The sequence below is a fragment of the Canis lupus genome, chromosome 1, assembly GCF_011100685.1.
Source record: "Canis lupus familiaris isolate Mischka breed German Shepherd chromosome 1, alternate assembly UU_Cfam_GSD_1.0, whole genome shotgun sequence".
NCBI lineage: Eukaryota > Metazoa > Chordata > Mammalia > Carnivora > Canidae > Canis > Canis lupus.
The window spans coordinates 14,741,762-14,761,762 of NC_049222.1; the positions used below are offsets into that span (position 1 = coordinate 14,741,762).

At 39.7% G+C, this 20,001-nt stretch overlaps 2 protein-coding genes and 2 pseudogenes across 14 annotated transcripts in view; 1 reads left to right on the plus strand and 3 right to left on the minus strand.

Moving 5' to 3' along the window:
• The window catches only part of RELCH (RAB11 binding and LisH domain, coiled-coil and HEAT repeat containing), a 110,497-nt gene extending 91,766 nt beyond the window's left edge, over nucleotides 1–18,731 (minus strand). For all 9 annotated transcript variants that reach the window (XR_005353414.1, XM_038525868.1, XM_038525870.1 and 6 more), the window contains exon 1: nucleotides 17,966–18,731. Coding sequence is in view for 8 of the 9 variants with exons in the window: in XM_038525868.1 (XP_038381796.1) it covers nucleotides 17,966–18,491 (526 nt within the window). In the remaining variant the exon portion in view is untranslated. The remainder of the gene's footprint in view (nucleotides 1–17,965) is intronic.
• On the minus strand, nucleotides 1,872–2,608 carry PPIAP1 (peptidylprolyl isomerase (cyclophilin A) pseudogene 1; annotated as a pseudogene). Its single transcript, NR_036669.1, has one exon. The product of NR_036669.1 is annotated as a peptidylprolyl isomerase (cyclophilin A) pseudogene 1 (transcript).
• LOC119869845 lies at nucleotides 5,992–6,089 on the minus strand (annotated as a pseudogene).
• Nucleotides 18,732–18,961: 230 nt separating the features above from the next.
• PIGN (phosphatidylinositol glycan anchor biosynthesis class N) overlaps nucleotides 18,962–20,001 on the plus strand; it is a 107,711-nt gene continuing 106,671 nt past the window's right edge. For all 4 annotated transcript variants that reach the window (XM_038525874.1, XM_038525873.1, XM_038525876.1 and 1 more), the window contains exon 1: nucleotides 18,962–19,123. The gene's annotated coding sequence lies outside the window, so the exon portion shown is untranslated. The remainder of the gene's footprint in view (nucleotides 19,124–20,001) is intronic.

Genomic DNA, 20,001 nt, shown 5'->3' on the forward strand with positions numbered 1-20,001 from the left:
ATAAACAGATATCAAAAAATAAAAAAATGAAAATAAAAAAAAATTAAAAAAAAAACAGATATCCACATGTCAAAGAAGGCAAGTGGACGATTATTCATTAGCAAAAACTAATTAAAAATGGATCACAGACCTAAATATAACCGTGAAAACTATAAAACTTTCAGTAGGAGGGACGCCTGGGTGGCTCAGCAGTTTAGCACTTGCCTTTGGCCCAGGGAGTGATCCTGGAGTCCCTGGATGGAGTCCCACATCAGGCTCCCTGCATGGAGCCTGCTTCTCCCTCTATGTCTCTGCCTGCCTCTCTCTCTCTCTCTCTCTCTCTCTCTCTCTCTCGTCGCTCATGAATAAATAAATAAAATATTTAAAAATAAATAAACAAAACTTTTAGTAGAAAATATGGAAGCAATTCTTTGTGTCCTTGGCTTAGGCCATGACTTCTTAGGTGCAACACAAAAGCATTAGCAATGTGGTAGGTAAAAAAAAAAAATCCTAATCCCTGGCTTCTCTATGAATCTGTTATTTTACATATAGATGGAATTAAGATTGCTAATCAGTTGATCTTAAAGCGATTATCCTGGATTATTCAAGTTGGACCAGTGTAATAGCAAAGGTCCTTAAAAGTGGAAATGGGTCATAAGCCAAGGAATACAGGCAACTTCTAGAAGCTATTTAAAGGCTTCCTAGAAACTCCAGAAAAAACACAGACCTGCCAATACCTTAATTTCAGCCCATTTCGCCTATCACAACACCCATTTTGGATTTCTGAACTACAGTACTGTGAGATTAATAAATAATAAAAATAATAAGAGAAGAGACAAATCAAAAACACTCTTTCAATACAGACAACAAACAGATGGTTACCAAAGGGGAGGAGGGTGGTGAGATGCATGAAATAGTTAAAAGGGATTAAGATTATATTTATTTCGTTGAACAATAATATATGGAACTCTTGACTCACTATATAATACACCTGAAACTAATATAACACTGTATGTTAGCTACACTAGAATTAGAAAAAAAAAGTCACCATATAGAAAGTGAAAACACAATCTACAGAATGTGAGAAAGTATTTACAAATCAAGCATCTGATAAAGAACTTATATCTACAAAATATAAAACACTATAATTTAATCAAAAAGGAACACAACTTCAAAATGGGCAAAGATTTAAACAGACATTTTCCTAAAGAAGATACATGAAAGGCTAATAAGTATACTGAAGGATGCTCAACATCATTAGTCATTAGGGAAATGAAAACCAAACTACAATGAGTTACCACTTCAAACCCACTAGATGGCTATAATCAAAAACACAGATACTAACAAGTGTTTCAGAAGATGTAAAGAATGCAGAACCCACATACACTGCTGGTTGGAATTTAAAATGGCTTGACTTCTTGGTAAAAGTTTGGCAGTTCCTCAACAAGTTAAATATAGAATTCCCATGTAATATGTACTTAGGCATATACCCAAGAAACTGGAAACCTATATTCACATAAAAACTTGTTCATGAACGTTCACTAAAACATTATTCACAATGGCAACAAAATACAAACGAATCAAATGTCCATCAACTGATGAATGAATAAAATGGGATATAACCATACAATAGAGTATTATTTCACACATGCTACAACATATATAAGCCCTGAAAACATGCTAACTGAAAGAAGCCAGACACAAAAGGCCATTTATTGTATGATTTCACTTATGTAAAATATCTAGAATAGACAAATCCATAAAACATAAAATAGATCAATGGTTTGCCAGGGGCTGGTGACAGAGGAGAATGACTCCTAATGGGTATAGGATATCTTTTGGGGGTGATGAAAGTGTTCTGAAATACAGAATAATGATGATTGCACTTTTTTTTTTTTTTTTTTTTTGTGGTTTAGATTTTATTTGATCATCATCAACTGAACTCTGCAATCCAGCTAGATCTGGGGAAAGGAACCACGGAGCCCGCAGAACTGCAGGGAGAGTGCGGAGACTGGGCTATTTCAAGCAGGTGGGGGTGGAGGGGCACTCTTCTGAGCTAAAGGAACGGTCTGGAAGTTCAGATAAAACAGGAGTTAGAGTCATCAGATCTGTCCACAGTCGGTGATGGTGATCTTCTTGCTGGTCTTGCCATTCCTGGACCCGAAGCGCTCCATGGCTTCCACGATGTTCATGCCCTCCTTGACCTTGCCAAAGACCACATGCTTGCCATCCAACCACTCAGTCTTGGCGGTGCAGATGAAAAACTGGGAACCGTTTGTGTTGGGTCCAGCGTTGGCCATGGACAAGATGCCAGGCCCCGTGTGCTTCAGGATGAAGTTCTCGTCATCAAACTTCTCCCCGTAGATGGACTTGCAACCAGTGCCATTGTGACGCGTGAAGTCCCCACCCTGGCACATAATTCCCGGGGTTAATCCTGTGAAAGAAGGAACCTTTGTAACTGAATCCCTTCTGTCCAGTACTCAGAGCACGAAAGTTCTCTGCTGTCTTTGGAATTTTGTCTGCAAACAGCTCGAAGGAGACGCGGCCCAAAGGCTCGTCGTCCACGCGATGTCAAAGAACGCGGTGGGGTGACCATGGCTGGATGGCGAGGGCTACTCCGGGGCGGCGGCGTCTGCAAGGCCTGCACAATTTTGTAAATACACTAAAACTACTGAATTGTACACTTTAAAATGGTGAATTTTTGGTATATGAATTATACCTTACTTTAACAGAAAGACAAATCCAAGTGTTGGTCAAGATACTGAGAAATTGAACCCTCATATACTGCTGGTGGGAATGTAAAATGCAGTTCTTCAGAAGGCTAAACACTGGAGTTACCATATGACCCAAGCAATTCCTCTTCCATTCAAAACAAATGAAAACGTATGTTCACACAAAATCTTGTACATGATTGTTTATAGCAGCATTATACACAACAGCAAAAAAAGTGGAAACCACAAAATGCTTATAAACTGATCAATAAATAAAATGTAGCATATATATTCATATGGTTGAATGCTATTCTCCAAAAAAAAAAAAGGACTGAAATATGCTAGAACATATGCTAGAACACGATGAAACTTGAACATAGGCTAAGTGAAAGAAGCCAGTCACAAAAGAACCATATACTACATGTAAGAAATGTACAAAATAGGTGAATCTAAAGAGGCAGAAAGTAGATTAAGTAATTTCCTAGGGTTGAAGGGTAAGGGTGAATAGGATGTGTGATAATGGGTGAGAAATTTCTTTTTGGGGTAATGAATATGATCTAAAATTAGATTAGGTGATAGTTGCACAACTCTAAACATGCTAAAAACAATTGAATCATATGCTCTAAATGGGGAAATTTTAAGATACTTAAGTTCTGTCTAAATAAAATGACTAATTTAAAAAGATACAACAGCTTTGGAGTACAATGAGAAAAAATGCAATTCAAATTCTGTATTCAAAAATATCCTTCCAAAATGAAGACAAGATAAACTTAATCAGTTCCCTCAATATTTTTCACAAAGGTCCTTATGCCTCAAGATGCTAAGAAAAGTTTTTTACAAAGAAAAAATAAAGGCGCACACACACGTGTTGTGTGCATGCAGTATCTCAGGGTTTATAGTGTACATCAGTATATCAAAGATCCATAAAAGTCCTGAGGTAAAGCAAAATAAGATAGCATTTTCCAAAATCATTTGTCCATCACATTCCTTTTTTGAATAATACCTATTTATTATCACAAGGAAATAATGTTACTCAGAATACATTCTGAAAAATGTTAAATTGCTTTCTCTATTTTCTGTAATTTAAAAATATTCATTTGTTAAAGGAGATAATGTGTTAGAACAGGGTTTGACCAGCTAAGGCCTGACCCAAATGTGGCCTGAGGGCTGTTTTTATATGATTCCCCAAGCTAGGGGTGCTTTTAATGGTTTTAAAGGGTTGTTATTTATTCATTCACCAAACATTTACAGAGCACCTAATCTGTGCCAGGCACTATTGTAGATTCTGGATACACAGCAGTGAAAAAAACAGATAAAGATACAGTCTGCCAAAAGATACTATGTAGAAAAGCAAAACAGTAGAAATGGAAAATTAATTTATACAAAACATCTCAACTCTTACTAGATCTCTGTAATGTAGTTTTCTTGATATTGTTTTTTTTTTTATAAACAAAAATGTCTTGTCTCTTGGATCCCACTTCACTATCAGCGACTCCCAGATTCAATGAGGCTGTGGAAGGCTTCAATCAGAAAATATGTTAAACTGAGCACTAAACAATAAATGTCTACCAAGTCAACTAATGAGGAAAGAACAAACAAGTATATGGAATTTTCAAAGTGCTCGACTAGTTTGGTGTAAGTAGTAAGGTTTCAATGTACAGAAGCTACAAGGGGTCAGGCAGGCTAGGAGGTAAGGGACCAGCAAGAACATTCTTAGAAAACTGTGTTTCTATTAAATGAAACATTTAATTTTCTTACAATTATACCTGATAAACAGTAATTTACTATTAAGTTTTAAGACAGCATAAACAAAAATGACAAAAAAAAAACAAATATTATAGTATCCCTTATCATTGTATAACTTCTTTTAAGCATAAGCCAAGAAATATCCAATAACAATAGTAACCACAGAAGTATCAAAAGAACATCTAGGAGCACCTAGCTGGCTCAGTTGGTAGAGTATTCCCCTTTAATCCTGGGGTCTTGAGTTTGAGCCCCACACTAGGCGGAGAGATTAGTTAAGAAAAGAAAAAAATTCATATTAAATCAGCCGTATATAATGCCAATGTTTGGTATTATTTTTATTAATTTTTTTAAAGATTTTATTTATTTATTCATGAGAGAACAGAGAGAAAGAGGCAGAGACACAGGCAGAGGGAGAAGCAGGCTCCATGCAGGGAGCCCGATGCGGGACTCGATTCTGGGACTTTGGGATCACGCCCTGGGCCAAAGGCGGCACTAAACCACTGAGCCACCCGGGCTGCCCTGTTTGGTATTATTTTAAATCTCACCAATTTAACATATTATAAAAATTATCTTGCTTAATTATGCATCTTGATTCCTGGTGAACTTGAACACTCTGAAAAATATATCAGCCATCTACCTTTTTTAAGTGTGTGTGTGAGTCTTCTATTCACATTCTTTGACCATGTAGCTAATATCTAGATTTTCCTGATGCGTGAGTTTATCTGGCCATTACTGCCCTAACCAGAAACTCAGCTTGTGCACTACATTCTCTACTCTTAGTCACATGTCTTAGCTCCTCATTCTGCTGTCCCCAACATATGTATTAAAACATGTACACTCAAAAGAATCTACTATTATCAACCAATATTCTGGTATTGTGACATCAGTTATCACTTAGTCCTGATTTTCACGGAATGTTAAGAATGATGTTGGTCGTTGATTTCAGATAAATATTTTTTATTATGTTAAGTATTCATCTTAGTTTTCTAAGTTTTTCTCTTTCTCTTCATAATACGTTTAATCATACATATAGGCCTAGATTAGAGCTGTTTAATTAGCCACCATACATTATTCCTCCATTATACTGTTGTTATTTCTCTGAAAGTTTCAAAGAACTCATCTATACAATGGGAGAGTACTTGAGGAAAGCAAACACACAAATAGTTTAATTTTCAAGTTGGTATTATTATGGCCATTGAAAAATATTTCCCAACATTTTTTTTAAAGATTTTGTTTATTTATTCATGAGAGACACAGAGAAAGAGAGAGAGAGAGATTGAGAGAGGCAGAGACGCAGGCAGAGGGAGAAAAGCAGGCTCCATGCAGGGAGCCCGATGTGGGGCTCAATCCTGGGTCTCCAGGATCATACCTTGGGCAGCCAAACCGCTGAGCCACCCGGGCTGCCGTTTCTAAAATTTTTTTAGTCCAAGCCAACAACTTCATATTTTCCAAGAAAAAAGATCTAACTCCTTTCTAAATAATAACTATGATGTCACAAAAGTAAAAATCTCCTAATTCATTAAAATTTGTTCTACCATGTCAGATAAAAAAACAAAAACAAAAACAAACCAACCCTACTTTACACGTCATCCTTGTGCAGGGGCCATGCTAATCTTCTCTGTATCATTCCAATTTTAGAATATGGGGGATCCCTGGGTGGCAGAGCGGTTTAGCGCCTGCCTTTGGCCCAGGGCGCAATCCTGGAGACCGGGGATCGAATCCCACGTCGGGCTCCCGGTGCATGGAGCCTGCTTCTGTCTCTGCCTGTGTCTCTGCCTCTCTCTCTCTCTCTCTCTCTGTGACTATCATAAATAAACAAAAATTTAAAAAATTAATCTTTAGAATATGTGCTGCCAAAGCAAGCGAAAAAAAAAAAAACCCTACACTAATGAAAACAGTAATTTCAATTTTGACTGAACTAACCCTGTATTTTGTAAATATAACGTACTTGGATTTTCAGACTAAAGAAATACAATGTACTTTGGATTTTCAGAGCAATAACAGGTAATACTATAGCCAAGAGAAATATACTTCTTCAAATTCAGCCACAATTCTTTTCCAGGGTAAGTACCTTTCCAAATACTCTAAAACAGAGTTTGAAAAATGTAACCTCTTTTATTTAGAAAGAATCTACCATATTCTAGTATGAAGTATACCACAAAGCATTTCTTCAAATTCTAGGATTGTGTAACTTCTTACTAATTCACTTTTATAACACAAGAAACTGAATAGCCTGGAAGTTTCATCATAGCTGGCAAACTGGTAAAACCTGTATGTGGGTTTTAAATTAAATCCAAGAACTAAATCCATTATACGCAGTATGACTTTAAAGCATGCAGATTAATTTTATAAATTACATATGAAAGCCTCTCTTGTATTTGCATTTAATATTTTAGCACTGATGACAGGATATACTTTTATAATAGTTAAAAAAATTAGTTTCAGATTACTGAAAAGGCAGTTTTATGGAAATTATATAGTACTTTAAAATCTAAATATAATTAAATAGCAGCTGACTGGTAAAGAGTACTGTTAATTCAATTAAACATTTATTGATCAGGACACCTGGGTGGTTCAGCAGTTGAGCATCTGCCCTTGGCTCAGGGCATGATCCCGGAGTCCCAGGATCGAGTCCTGCATAGTGCTCCCTTCATGGAGCCTGCTTCTCCTTCTGCCTGTGTCTCTGCCTCTCTCTCCCTCTCTCTCCAATAAATAAATAAAATCTTTAAAAAACAACTACAACATTTATTTTTTATAATACTTTATTTATTTAATTCATGAGAGAGACAGAGAAAGAGAGAGAAACTCACTATAGGCTGGAGAAACTTTAGGAAGAGGAAGGAACATAAACTGGACCTTCTTTAAGGATACAGATACACTAAGATCTAGAAAAAAGAAAATGATGACCAGGAATAAGCATTCTCAGAAAAGGAAAAGGCACTGAGTCAGAAAAATATAAAACATGTTCAAGGGACACTGAGTAAACAATGTATGATGAAAGTTTTTTTTTCTTTTTTTTTTTTTTTTATGATGAAAGTTTTGTAGAGGCACCTGGGTGGCTCAGTCAGTTAAGTGTCTGCCTTTGGTTCAGGTTATGGTCTCAGGGTCCTGGGATCAAGCCCCAAGTCAGGCTCCCTGCTCAGTGGGGAGTCTGCTCCTTCCTCTCCCTCTACCCTTTCCACCCCACCTCCCTCTTGCGTTTTTGCTCTCTCTCCTCTCAAATAAATAAATAAAATCTTAAAACAAAAACAACCAACCCTATCTATAAGAAAAATCAAAGTTTTGTATATGGATAACATGGTTAAAAAGGCAGGAAGAAACAAAGTTTAGGAAGAAGTTTATTATACATATCCACGATAAAATATTTTATAGTCACTTTTATCATACTATGCAAAAAAAAGGGGATAAAAATTAAAATTTCTAAACAAGTTTATAAATTCTTTTTTTCTGTGATATATGATTTTTCTAATAAAAAAGAGTTGGAAAAAGTTGCTTTAGACAGGAGGAAGCAATTTTGAAAGGTTTTAGCTGGAATGACATGAAAAAATAGCTTTTAAAATCAAGGATGGAAGAAGAGATTAGAAAAAAAGCACATGAACCAGTTAAGAGGCTAAAACTGATGGTCCAGATGTGAGCTAAAGGCCTTAACTAAGACAACATACAAGCACAGAACTGCAAGAGGATCAGAAATAACAGAAAATATGATGACACTACTTTGAGCAAGCAATCTTATCTATCTACAACAGGACCAACTGGTTGCAAAAAGAAGTGAACATCATTTCTGATTACTGGGAATTTTTGAAATACTGGGTGGGAAAATCTAGAAGAAAGCTACACCCATGATTGCAATTGTGGACTCCTCCTCCTTGAGGCTTTAGTTAGTCATGCTCCATGACTACACCAGAAACTTAAGATGTAACCATGCAGCAAAACTTCAAGATGAAAAAGAGAGTACAAACAAATTTAGCCTTATAAGATTATTTCATTCAGGAGAACAATTAATTACTATATTTGGCTCCAATTGAGGCTCAGTTAATCCTGGTCTATGGCCCAAATATCCTACAATCACACGTAGGACATGCATGTCCTGATTTAGAGAAGTGCTGTGTAACATGGACATCTTGTCAAAATTAAGTAATATACTTAAAGCAGTTATTCACTTCTGCCTTAGTGTGGTGTTAGTTTGTCACTCTGTTTTTAAAATGGTCAGTTTTATACTACCTGACCTGCCTTCTGCATTAAGGAGAGTGGCCCATCATACACTAAAATGACCTAAGAATTCTTGCTGAGCTATTTTGAAGTTGACATAAAACAGCAGTTGTGGTATGTAACATAAAGAATGCAGACTTTGAAGTTAATAATCTAGATGGAATCATAGTCCTGCCACCAAAAGCATGATTTGTGGTAAAATATAAAAGGGCATACAAAGAAACATAAGCCCCTGTGCCCACCTCCGGATCAGCAATCCTCCTCTGTGGCATCAATCACTGTTTAGACTATTCTGTACGTACCATTTTAAGTTACAAGAGGCATATGCAAATTTCACCCTTTTTGTATATAAATGGAAACATGTATACTGGCTGATTCCTAATTTATTCAATTTATAATATAACTTGGTGGACATTCCACATCAGCACATATAGATTATTCTTTTTTAATTAAGCAATCCCTTACTGTTGGATATTTATGTTGTTTTCCATCTTTTTAAAAAAGACTTACTTATTTATCTATTTATGTATTTATAAATATGAGGAAGAGAGAAAGTGAGTGCCCACAATCGGGGAGAGGCAAAGAGAGAAGGAGAGAAGCAGACTCCTTGATAAGCAGGGAGTCCAACACTGGGCTCGATCCCAGGACCCTGAGTTCATAACCTGAGTCAAAACCAAGAGTCAGAGGCTTAACTGACTAACCCATCCAGGTGTCCCTAGGTTGTTTTCAATCTTTAATACCTTTACTTATAAATGATATTTTAAAAATCTTGGTTCAGTTGTTTTAATGGAAACGAGCATGTATATCCATAATAAATTACAGAAATGAAACTGGAGATTAAAAAATATGTATTTTTAAGATATGACTGATACTACAAATTACTCTCAAGAGTGTGACACCAACAGTACATGAGTACACAATTTTACCTTTCAACCTTTGTGTCACACATATATTTTATTCAAAACTACACTCAGAAGACAATATGGCTTATAGAACAAAATCTGTTAGGAAGAGTCCAGTGAGACCATAGATTCAAAAGTTACCTATCAATACAGGCTACCTTTTTAATATAGATATCGTATTCAAAGGTTTAAGACATAAAAATCAGCATTCTTACTATTATGACTTATAAAAGTGCACAAAATGCAAATGATAAAATGGACTAGAGATTTTGGCGATACATTTACGAATGTATCATCATTCCATCTTACATTCTTTGATTAACTATCCTTACTTACACACCTCTGATGAAAAAAAGAAAAAAGTTTTGATTCTTACCATGATTGTAAAGAATGTCTTTAATGAAGAACTACTACTGGCGAGAAAAATTAGAAACTTTAAGGCTATTGTTAGGTCCTTTTTCTTTCTTTTAAGTATTTATTTATTTATTTATTTATTTATTTATTTATTTATTTGTGAGAGAGAGAGAGAGAGAGAGAGAGAGAGAGAGAGAGAGGCAGAGACACAGGCAGAGGGAGAAGCAGGCTCCATGCAGGGAGCCTGATGTGGGACTCTATCCCAGGACTCCAGGATCATGCCCTGAGCCAATATCAGTTGCTAACTGCTGAGCCACCCAGGGATCCCCTAATTCTACTTTCATACACATACACAGAATATTACAGGACACTCCTCCATAGAATGCAATAAAAAGCTATTGGCTAGGGACACCTGGGTGGCTCAGCAGTTGAGCGTCTGCCTTTGGTTCAGGGCTGCATTCCAGGTCAGGGGATCAAGTCCCACATTGGACTTCCTGCAGGGTGCCTGCTTCTCCCTATGCCTGTGTCTCTGCCTCTCTGTGTGTGTGTCTCTCATGAAAAAATAAATAAAATCTTTAAAAAGAAAAAATAAGGTATTGGCTCAGTAGGTCAAGTGTCACACTCTTGATTTTGGCCCAGATCATGACCTCAGGGTCTCACGATCCAGCCCCCCTTGGGTTCTATGCTAGGTGTGGAGCCTGCTTAAGATTCTCTCTCTTCCTCTCCCCCTCCCCCACTGCTTGCATGCAAGCTTGCTCTCTCTCAAAAATAAATAAAAATGTTCTTTATTAATCTTTATATTTGTAAAATATATAGTTTGTAAGCAAAAATGATTTTTATAGTTATTTTTTTACAAATTGAATTAATGTATGATAGTCAATAAAAGGTAACAAAAAGGTAGACAAATGCGACACATACGAAGAAACAACTTATTCAAAATAAAATAAAACTAACGCAAACCCCCAAAAATCAAAGAGGCACTATTTTCAAAATCTGGACAAATAGGAAAACCATTTCCTTAAATATTAACAAATATATTTTTATTATAAATAATTTAGAAACCATAACTTATTATCAAATCTCAAGTACTTACAGGCAGAAGCCAGTGAAAACAAGAGGCTGTTAACATTTAAGACCTTTCTTAAGTGCCACTTGGTTTTCTGTTTGCTTGTTTGAGATTTATTTGAGTGAGAGAAAGAGAGCCAAAGTGGGGAGGGGTAGAGGAAGAGGGAGAGAGAAACTTTAGCAGATTCCACTCTCAGCTCGGAGCCCCACGTGGGGCTCTATCTCAGGACCCTGAGATCATGAGTTGGACCTCCAACTGATATTTGTAATTTAGATATAAAACTATATTTTTAGACTGAGATATAGATTTTTCATCATAAAGCCATGGGAGAGAGGGGCACAGTTAAATGCCATATAAAAATTAACCAAATTAGTCAAACTTAGTTTTTGACCTAAAAATACTAAACAAAATGAAAATTACAGAAATTCTAGGTAAGTTTTTTTCCCCAACGAAGCTTTTTTAAACAACAAGCATACATCTTGAAGATCATTAACTTTCTTTTTGAAAAACAAGAAGTATAATTTTTTTAAAAGATTTTATTTATTAGAGACAGAGAGAGAGAGAGAGAGAGAGAGAGAGAGACATGGGCAGAGGGAGAAGCAGGCTCCATGCAGGGAGCCAACGTGGGATTCGATCCTGGGTCTCTAGGATCACACCCTGGGCTGAGGGCGGCGCTAAACCACTAAGCCACCGAGGCTGCCCCACAGAAAGTATAATTTTAATTTTTGACAGAAAGAAGGTCTGTTTTCCCTGATTAATAGTCCTATCTTGCTTCTTCTCAGGCAAAATACCACAATGGCTTGAAATATCACACCACATTTTTACAAGTACCAAGTGGAATCACTTTATTTAGTGGAGAACTAGATAATGGGAAGCACATTCCCAGATGTTTTAAATAAGGCAAAATATATATTAAAAAAATACTATCTTTTCTTTACCCTCACTTCCTTTTCCTCACTCATGATAAAGAGTCAAATAATAAAGTTGCTATTCAAAATTTCACTTTCTCCACAAGGGCCATTTCATTGCCACAATCAACAATAATTTTTCTGAATCTGAATGCTTACACTATTATTTGTATCACAGAAGACTATTCTATAGCTCTTTCATGTGGTAGTCTTGCTTCTTCACCAAGAACATAAGCTCAAGGACCTGCATTAAACAAACATCTTTTGGATTCTTATAATCATGATTACACAGCTTAATAAATACATTGATCAACATAAATACTGAATACTAGCTATATTTAAGTCATGCTAGCCAATGAAAATATCTTATTAGATTTTCTATAAGAATTAAAAATAGGGATCCCTGGGTGGCGCAGCGGTTTGGCGCCTGCCTTTGGCCCAGGGCACGATCCTGGAGACCCGGGATCGAATCCCACGTCAGGCTCCCGGTGCATGGAGCCTGCTTCTCCCTCTGCCTGTGTCTCTGCCTCTCTCCCTCTCTCTGTGTGACTATCATAAATAAATAAAAATTAAAAAAAAAAAAAGAATTAAAAATAATTTTGAAACTACTAGACAGACATAGACAAGAAAAATGATAGTTATGCAACAGATTAATTTAGGAATGTATAGGGTAAGTTGCATTCAGCTAAAACAGTGAACCTAAAAATCTTAGAAATATTTTATTGATAATTTCTATCTCAGAAGCCAGAGGAAGCACTAAACCCAATTTCAATCTAAGAAGGAAGGAATTAGTTTGTAAAGTAGAAGAGATGGGAACGTTGGAAGATTATAATCTTGACATGTTAGCATTGGTGATACTGAAAAAGGAATACTGAGCACAGTGAGATATGTACTCTTTGTGAGTTCTGAGAAAAGACATGTAGGATCATGAAACAGAAAATTTTAAAAAGAAGGAAAATGACTCAGGAAGGCTGTAGGCTTTTACAAGTGAAATTATCACACTGATTCATAAATGACTACCTCCTGACAAGCTACCTTATAAAAACTTAAAAACATGTAAATACAGAATAAAAGAAATCTATCACTGAAAGTCATTAAGTTACTTGTCTTCCCAATTTGATCACCTACTGTCTGTACTGCAAAAAAAAAGTTGGGCTCATCTATGAAATTACAGTCCAATTTTGATTACTGCTCTAAGACTTCAAGTGGAACCAGCAAAGATACCATTAGTGCTCTAAGACTTCAAGTGGAACCTGGCAAAGATACTACAATCTGTTCAGTGTTAATCAATGACATTGCCACAATTTTTATCTTGCAATCCAACTGAAAAGCAAAACAATTACTAAATTGAAGTTTATTCTGGCCCAACTGGCAAAAATACAGAAGAAAAATATATAAAGAATGTGTGTCTATTCAAACAACTATATTAAATATAAAAGATATAATTAGTTCAAGTAGATCTAGTAGAAATCTTGCAATGACGCTACAATTTATCAAACACTGAAACTTCCTTAAAGTGTTCATTAGAAGTAAATTTTCTAGTTAAGAAATTCTTGGGCACCTGGGTGGCCTAGTCGGTTAAGGGACCAACTCTTGATTTTGGCTCAGGTCATACTCTTGGGGTCATGGGATTGAGCCCCACTGTCTGGCTCCATGCTCAGCCCAGGACAGAGTCTGCTTGAGAGTCCCTCTTTCCCTCTCCTCCTCCCCACCCCCTCACGTACACACTCTCTCAGTAAATAAATAAAATCTTCAAAAAAATAAATTCTTCTACCGAAACTATCAAACTTATAAAGCTATAATTCTTTTACCATTTGAATGTTTTATAAGTCTGGATTACTCTTCCAGTCAAGAAAAAAAAAATTAAATACAGTATGAAGACTCCTTAAAGTATTTTAATAGAACCACCATACTATTTACCTAGGTCAACAGACTTTTATTAAATACAGTAAATCTTGCAAAATTAAATTGTTTTTAGACATCAATGAAAGAAAAAACAACTTTTGGCTATATATTTGTTATTTTGAAGTATTATGAATTTTCAGATCAGACACATATCCATCAAAATATATACAAAAAGAAATAAAAATAATTTAATGTTTTAGATAATCTATACTATCCATCTTTACATGGTTTATAATCAACCAGGATGCTCTTATTATAAAATCATAATCTAATTTGCAACAATCAACATGCTAGACTTGAATTTAGGGGACCTTAAAAACAGGCAGTAGTCTAATTCTAGAGAATCATTTATCCTCTGAATTCCTAGAATATAATCTGTGCAATCAGGAGCTTAGTCAAAATCTTCAAAACATGGTACTGAAGCAGTCTTACAAACTTATTTGAACATTTATATATTTATCTATTTTCTAACTGGGTTAAGACATTTACAGGCACTGATATTTTGATACATATTTAAACTGTACTCAAGTTTGTGCTGTATGTGCACATTTATAGAAAGAATATTTAGGAAATATTTCTTCTTTTTATAACTTTAAAATAAAGTCTCGCCATTAAAGACTTAAATGTAAAAGCTAAAACCATAAAGACTTCTAGGAGAAAATACAGAAAATTTCTGCAATCTTGAGATTGGCAAATACTTCTTATATAGGACACAAAGACCATAAATCATCAAAGAAAAAAACTGATCAACCAGACTTGAAGACATTTAGAAAATAACACAGTAAACCACACTGGGAAAAATATTTCCAAAGTGATTATTAATAAAGGCCTTGGGTCCAGAATATATAAAACAGAATTTTAAAAAGTGGTTAAAGACAGACATTTCATGAAAGATGATACTCTAAAGTATCAGAAAAGCTCAGGAGGAGTTCAGCATCACTAGTCCTCAGGGACATGAAATTTAAAACCACAATGAGATACTTCCAATTTCTCATAGGATGAGTTAAATAAAAAGCCCGAAAATACCACGTGTTTAGGGGATGTGGAACTCTCATACACTGGCGATAAGAATTTTAAATGGTACAACCACCTTGGAAAACAGTTTGACAGTTTCTTATAAACTTAAATATATAGTAACTATATGACCCAGCAATTATATTTCTGGGCATTATCCAATGAAATGAAAATGTATGTCCATGCAAAAAGAAGTCACACAGAAAAGAATATATGCTCCATGATTCTATTTACATGAAATTTTAGAACAGGCAAAACTTATATACAGAAGTGGTTCTTAATCTGGGAAATTTTGGTCTCCTCTTCCCCAATGTTGTAGACATTTTTGGTTGTCACAGCTTGACAGATGGGGTTGGAATGGTTGCTACAGACGTCTAGTGGATAGAGAGGTCAGAGATGCTGTTAAACATTCTAGACTGGACAGGGCAGTACTGCAACAAAAAATTATCAGGCCCCAAATTTCAATAGTCCCCAGGCTGCAAAATTCTGCTGTATAGTGATCAGTGGAGGTCTAAAGGTGGGGCTACGGATATAATGCAAAGAAAAATGAAGGAGTTCTGGGGACAATAAAAATGTTCTATATTTTATTTGTAGTAGTGATTAGTTTCTCAAAAATCATCAAACTGTACACTTGATGCATTTACATCAAAGTTGATGGTAAAAATCATAGTGCATGTCAAATAATCTAAAGTTATATAAAACAGTTTATTCCTCAAAGAGTTAAAAATAGACCTGCCCTACGACCCAGCAATTGCACTATTGGGGATTTACCCCAAAGATACAGATGCAGTGAAACGCCGGGACACCTGCACCCCGATGTTTATAGCAGCAATGGCCACGATAGCCAAACTGTGGAAGGAGCCTCGGTGTCCAACGAAAGATGAATGGATAAAGAAGATGTGGTTTATGTATACAATGGAATATTACTCAGCTATTAGAAATGACAAATACCCACCATTTGCTTCAACGTGGATGGAACTGGAGGGTATTATGCTGAGTGAAGTAAGTCAGTCGGAGAAGGACAAACATTATATGTTCTCATTCATTTGGGGAATATAAATAATAGTGAAAGGGAATATAAGGGAAGGGAGAAGAAATGTGTGGGAAATATCAGAAAGGGAGACAGAACGTAAAGACTGCTAACTCTGGGAAATGAACTAGGGGTGGTAGAAGGGGAGGAGGGCGGGGGGTGGGAGTGAATGGGTGATGGGCACTGGGGGTTATTCTGTATGTTAGTAAATTGAATACCAATAAAAAATTAAAAAAAAAAACAGTTTAACTCAATGTTTGCTTTTTAAAATACATGTATGGAAAAAACAGGTTAGGCATACCATTGATGAGATTATGGATAACTTATTTTTTCCTCTTTTGTTCATTTTCTTTGTATTAACTTGAAAATACTACTTAGAGTCTAAATTATAAATATAATTATCTTTTTCTTTTTTTTAAAGATTTATTTATAAGGTTTATTTATTTTAGACAGAGAGAGAGAGAGAGAGAACGAACATACATGGGTGCAGGGAGGAGGAGGAGAAAGAGAGGGAGAGAGAGGGAGAACCCCAAGCAATCCCCCTGCCTAGTAGGGAGCCTGATGCAGGGTTGGATCTCATGACTTGCAATCACCACCCCAGCCTAAACCAAGAGTCTAACCAACTGACTCACCCAGGTGCCCCGTAACTATTTCTATATACAAGAGTTTTAATGAGAAATTTTCATTATGGACAGTGATACCAAACTGTAATAAGGTAGGCTAAGAAATTCTTTCAAATAGAATAAAGTCATGAAGTACAGAATAACCTATTTCATTATATTAACACATTAGAAAAACGTATCAGATGCAATTAAGTTGTGTTCAACAATAGGCCAGAGGTTGTACAAAGTGTGAGGAATATGAAGATGTCCCTCAAGAAGTGACTATCTAATGGAGAAAAATGATATTGTCAACAAAACAATTAAAGACTATAGTCCACATATGAAAGTAGCAAAATAAGCGACAAAGAAAAAAAGAAAGAAGCAACTAATTAAACATGGGGAGTGTGGCAAGCATTTGTAAAAGTGACAGGCTAGCCAGCAATGAGAAAATTTGTTCCTGAGAAGATTACCCTACATTATGAGTAAGGAAGTTATACCTACTGAGAAAATTCTCTATCAAAGAGGGAAATCTGCCCAGGATTTACCTGGATAGAAAATGTACTCTGCACTTGCACCACATCTAGATTTGGCAATAGAAGTCTCTGACACCATTCAGAAGTACAGAGGCAAAATAATCACTGGGGCTACAATTTAAAAATTGTACACTTAACATGTTGTTAGTGAATTGCGGTTGTTCTCCTCTGACACACTGAAACTTCTCATACCATTATTAGTATGGGAAAATCTAAGATGCCTCCCAAAAGAGGATACTGGGATACACCCTTGGAACCTGGAATACATCCTTGATAGTTTTTAAGCCATAAGGAAACGCTTATAAATATGTGATGGACAGGATAAGCCATCTATACGGCTAAGAACAGCAACATGGTAAAAAAAGTAAATGTCTAACTTATGCAGATTTAAAAAAAAAAAGCCTGCGAGGAGGTGGGACCACAGGCAGAACTCGATCACCCTGCTCCTTAGATTTCCTATAATCGTGGAAACTTCTTGCAATTAAGGCGCCGACATGGAATTGAACTGGCTTTCCTTAAACGCAACACATTTTGTGCGGCAGAAAAAAACCCATTTCTGAGGGACAAAGCCCTTCCAAAGACAAAGGGGCGGTCGGGCATCTGACCGGCCCCAGAGAACATTTCCGATTCTTCTCCTCCCTCCTGACTTTGAGTCGAGGAATCCCTAACTGCAAGCGATTTAAGAAACGCGACTTCCCGGCCGTGGGGATTCAGGAGATTGGAGGAAAAGGGGAAACGATCAAAGCGACAAGCCCGTTTGCAGGGAGTCTCCAGCAGCCCCGCAGCAGCCGGGGCACGAGAAACGGGATGTGTTCTTCAGATAGCGACGCCGGCAGGGGAGCCAGGAGCCAGCGCCAGTGCCAGTGCAGCCAGAGGCCGAGGCACGCAGCCGGCCGCCGCCAGGTCCCTCGGCTCCCACCGCAGACGACTCCCCGCCCGCCCGCCCGCCCGCCCGCGCCCGACCTTCCCAGGCGCCCGGCCGGAGCCGCAGGCTGCGCTCACTTACTGAGCTGTCCCCCGCCGGACGTCGTACTGGGTTCCCGGCCTCCGGCGCCCCCGCCGCCGGCAGCTCCAGGCATCCCCGGCGCCCCCATGCCCGGCGGGGTCCCACTCTGCCTCTCGAAGTTGCCGGGGTTGGAGAAGTAGTCGCGCAGCCGAGGCAGTTCGCGGCCGCTCTCCAGCAGCTCGGTGTGCAGCTCCAGGGCGGTCAGCAAGTACTGATCGCGCAGCAGCTGGGCCGCGATCGCGTCAATGGACAAGCGGCCCGGGGTCTCCCCGCAGCCCCCCAGGGCCGCCGCCGCCGCCGCCTCCCCAGGGAGCCCCGGCCGCGCACTGCTCCCTAAGGCCACGGGATCCTGGGGCGACAGCGAGTCCGCAGAGCCAGGATCCAGGCCGCTCCCCGAGCCCAGCCGAAGTCCTGCCCGCCGCTCCTCGGTCGCCGCTACCTCGTCGTCGTCCTCGTCCGAATCGCTGAGGAACGGATTCACACCGCCGCCACCACTGCCACCACCTCCAGGCGCCATTGCCGCCATCTTACCCTGTCAGAACTGTGGGCGCCTCCCTGGCGGGCTCTGACAGGCCGCAGCCTGGACCCCCTCTGAGCCTCAGCGGGCGCGGCGCACCTCCACAAGCGCGGCCTGCCCACGTCCCACCTCCACACCCCGAGACCGGGCGTAGGCGCCGAGGCAGAAGGCCCGGACGCAGCGGCACCCCGCTGCCTCAGCCTCTGCTGCACCAGCAGCGGGGCTCTGCAGGCGTCTTCCTGGTCTCCAGTCTCGCGAGAGAGGGTGAGCGGCCGGCCCCTCTCCCCGCGCAAGCCCCGCCCCGCCCCAGCCCCGCCCGTTCTCGACGCGCAGATTGAAAGCCCCGCTCCCGTCTCAAAGGCAAAACCCCGCCCCCGCCCCTGTTTGATTGGTCGGGACAGGAGTGGGGGGAGGGGGGGCTGGCGTCGCCGAGGACTGGCCCCAGAATTATCGCGAGAGCCGTCTCCGGGCAGGTAGGGTGTCGGGGGGCGTTCCGCGGCTGAGAGGCAGTTATGACGGTGGTTTAGGGACGTTCTCTGGGGTCTCCTTTCAGGAGGGGAGCTGTGCGGGAGACCCGGGTCCCGCCTTTCCGCTAAGGAGGCCTCATTCCCGAGATAACGCCTGACTCGGAAAAGCCCCAGGTAAAGCCCGGGGACCGGAGCGCCGACAGCTGCTGCGGCACCAGAAGTGGCCTCGCGCCCGCCGACGCGCGGCTTGCCCGGCGCGCTGCACTTTCCCTCGAGGTTGGCGGCGGGTTGGCGGCGTAGTGGCGGCACGTGTAGCAGGTGCCCCGGGCACTGGCTAGAACGGGACGTCCTTTCTCCTCCCCTCCCAGCCGAGTGCCGGCTGCGTGCACTTCTGGAACACCGCCTTCGAGGCGCCCACTTGGTGCTGTGAGGGCGGGCGGGCAGGCAGGTGCGGTGTGGGAGGTGGAGGAAGTAGCCCACGGGGGAGCTCCTGAGTTTGCCATCTCTTTTCCTTTCCTTTCTTTTTTTTAAAGATTGTATTTATTCACGAGAGACACAAGAGACAGGCAGAGACACAGGCAGAGGGAGAAGCAGGCTCCTCGCAAGGAGCCCGACGCGGGACTCGATCCCGGGACGTCCGGGGTCACGCCCTGAGCCCCGCGGGCGCCCTCAGTTTTGGATTTCCTTGGCTTTGTGGTTAGACCCCTGACGGTCTGTGCGCTGTCTGGTCTAACGAGCTCTCCGTGGCTCAGGGAGCACTGAGGATTTAAAACACGGTTTGCACCACAGGGACCCTTCAGAATACCAAATGCGGCCCCCGTCGGTAGAGAGAGAAAAGCGCACTTCAGTGACCTGGTCAGCTCAGCTCCGCCCAGAAGTGTTCAAGGGCCACTCTAGAGTCGGTTTTCTTAAGTCCAAAGCCAGTCTTCTCCCACTGTGCCTTCCAGTCTCTCTCTGACTTGGCCATTTAGGCTTGAATTAAGGTGTCGACCGCGGAACGTAATTATTTTAAAGCTGGGTGGCTCTGCACAGTTTTAATTTCCTTTATCAGA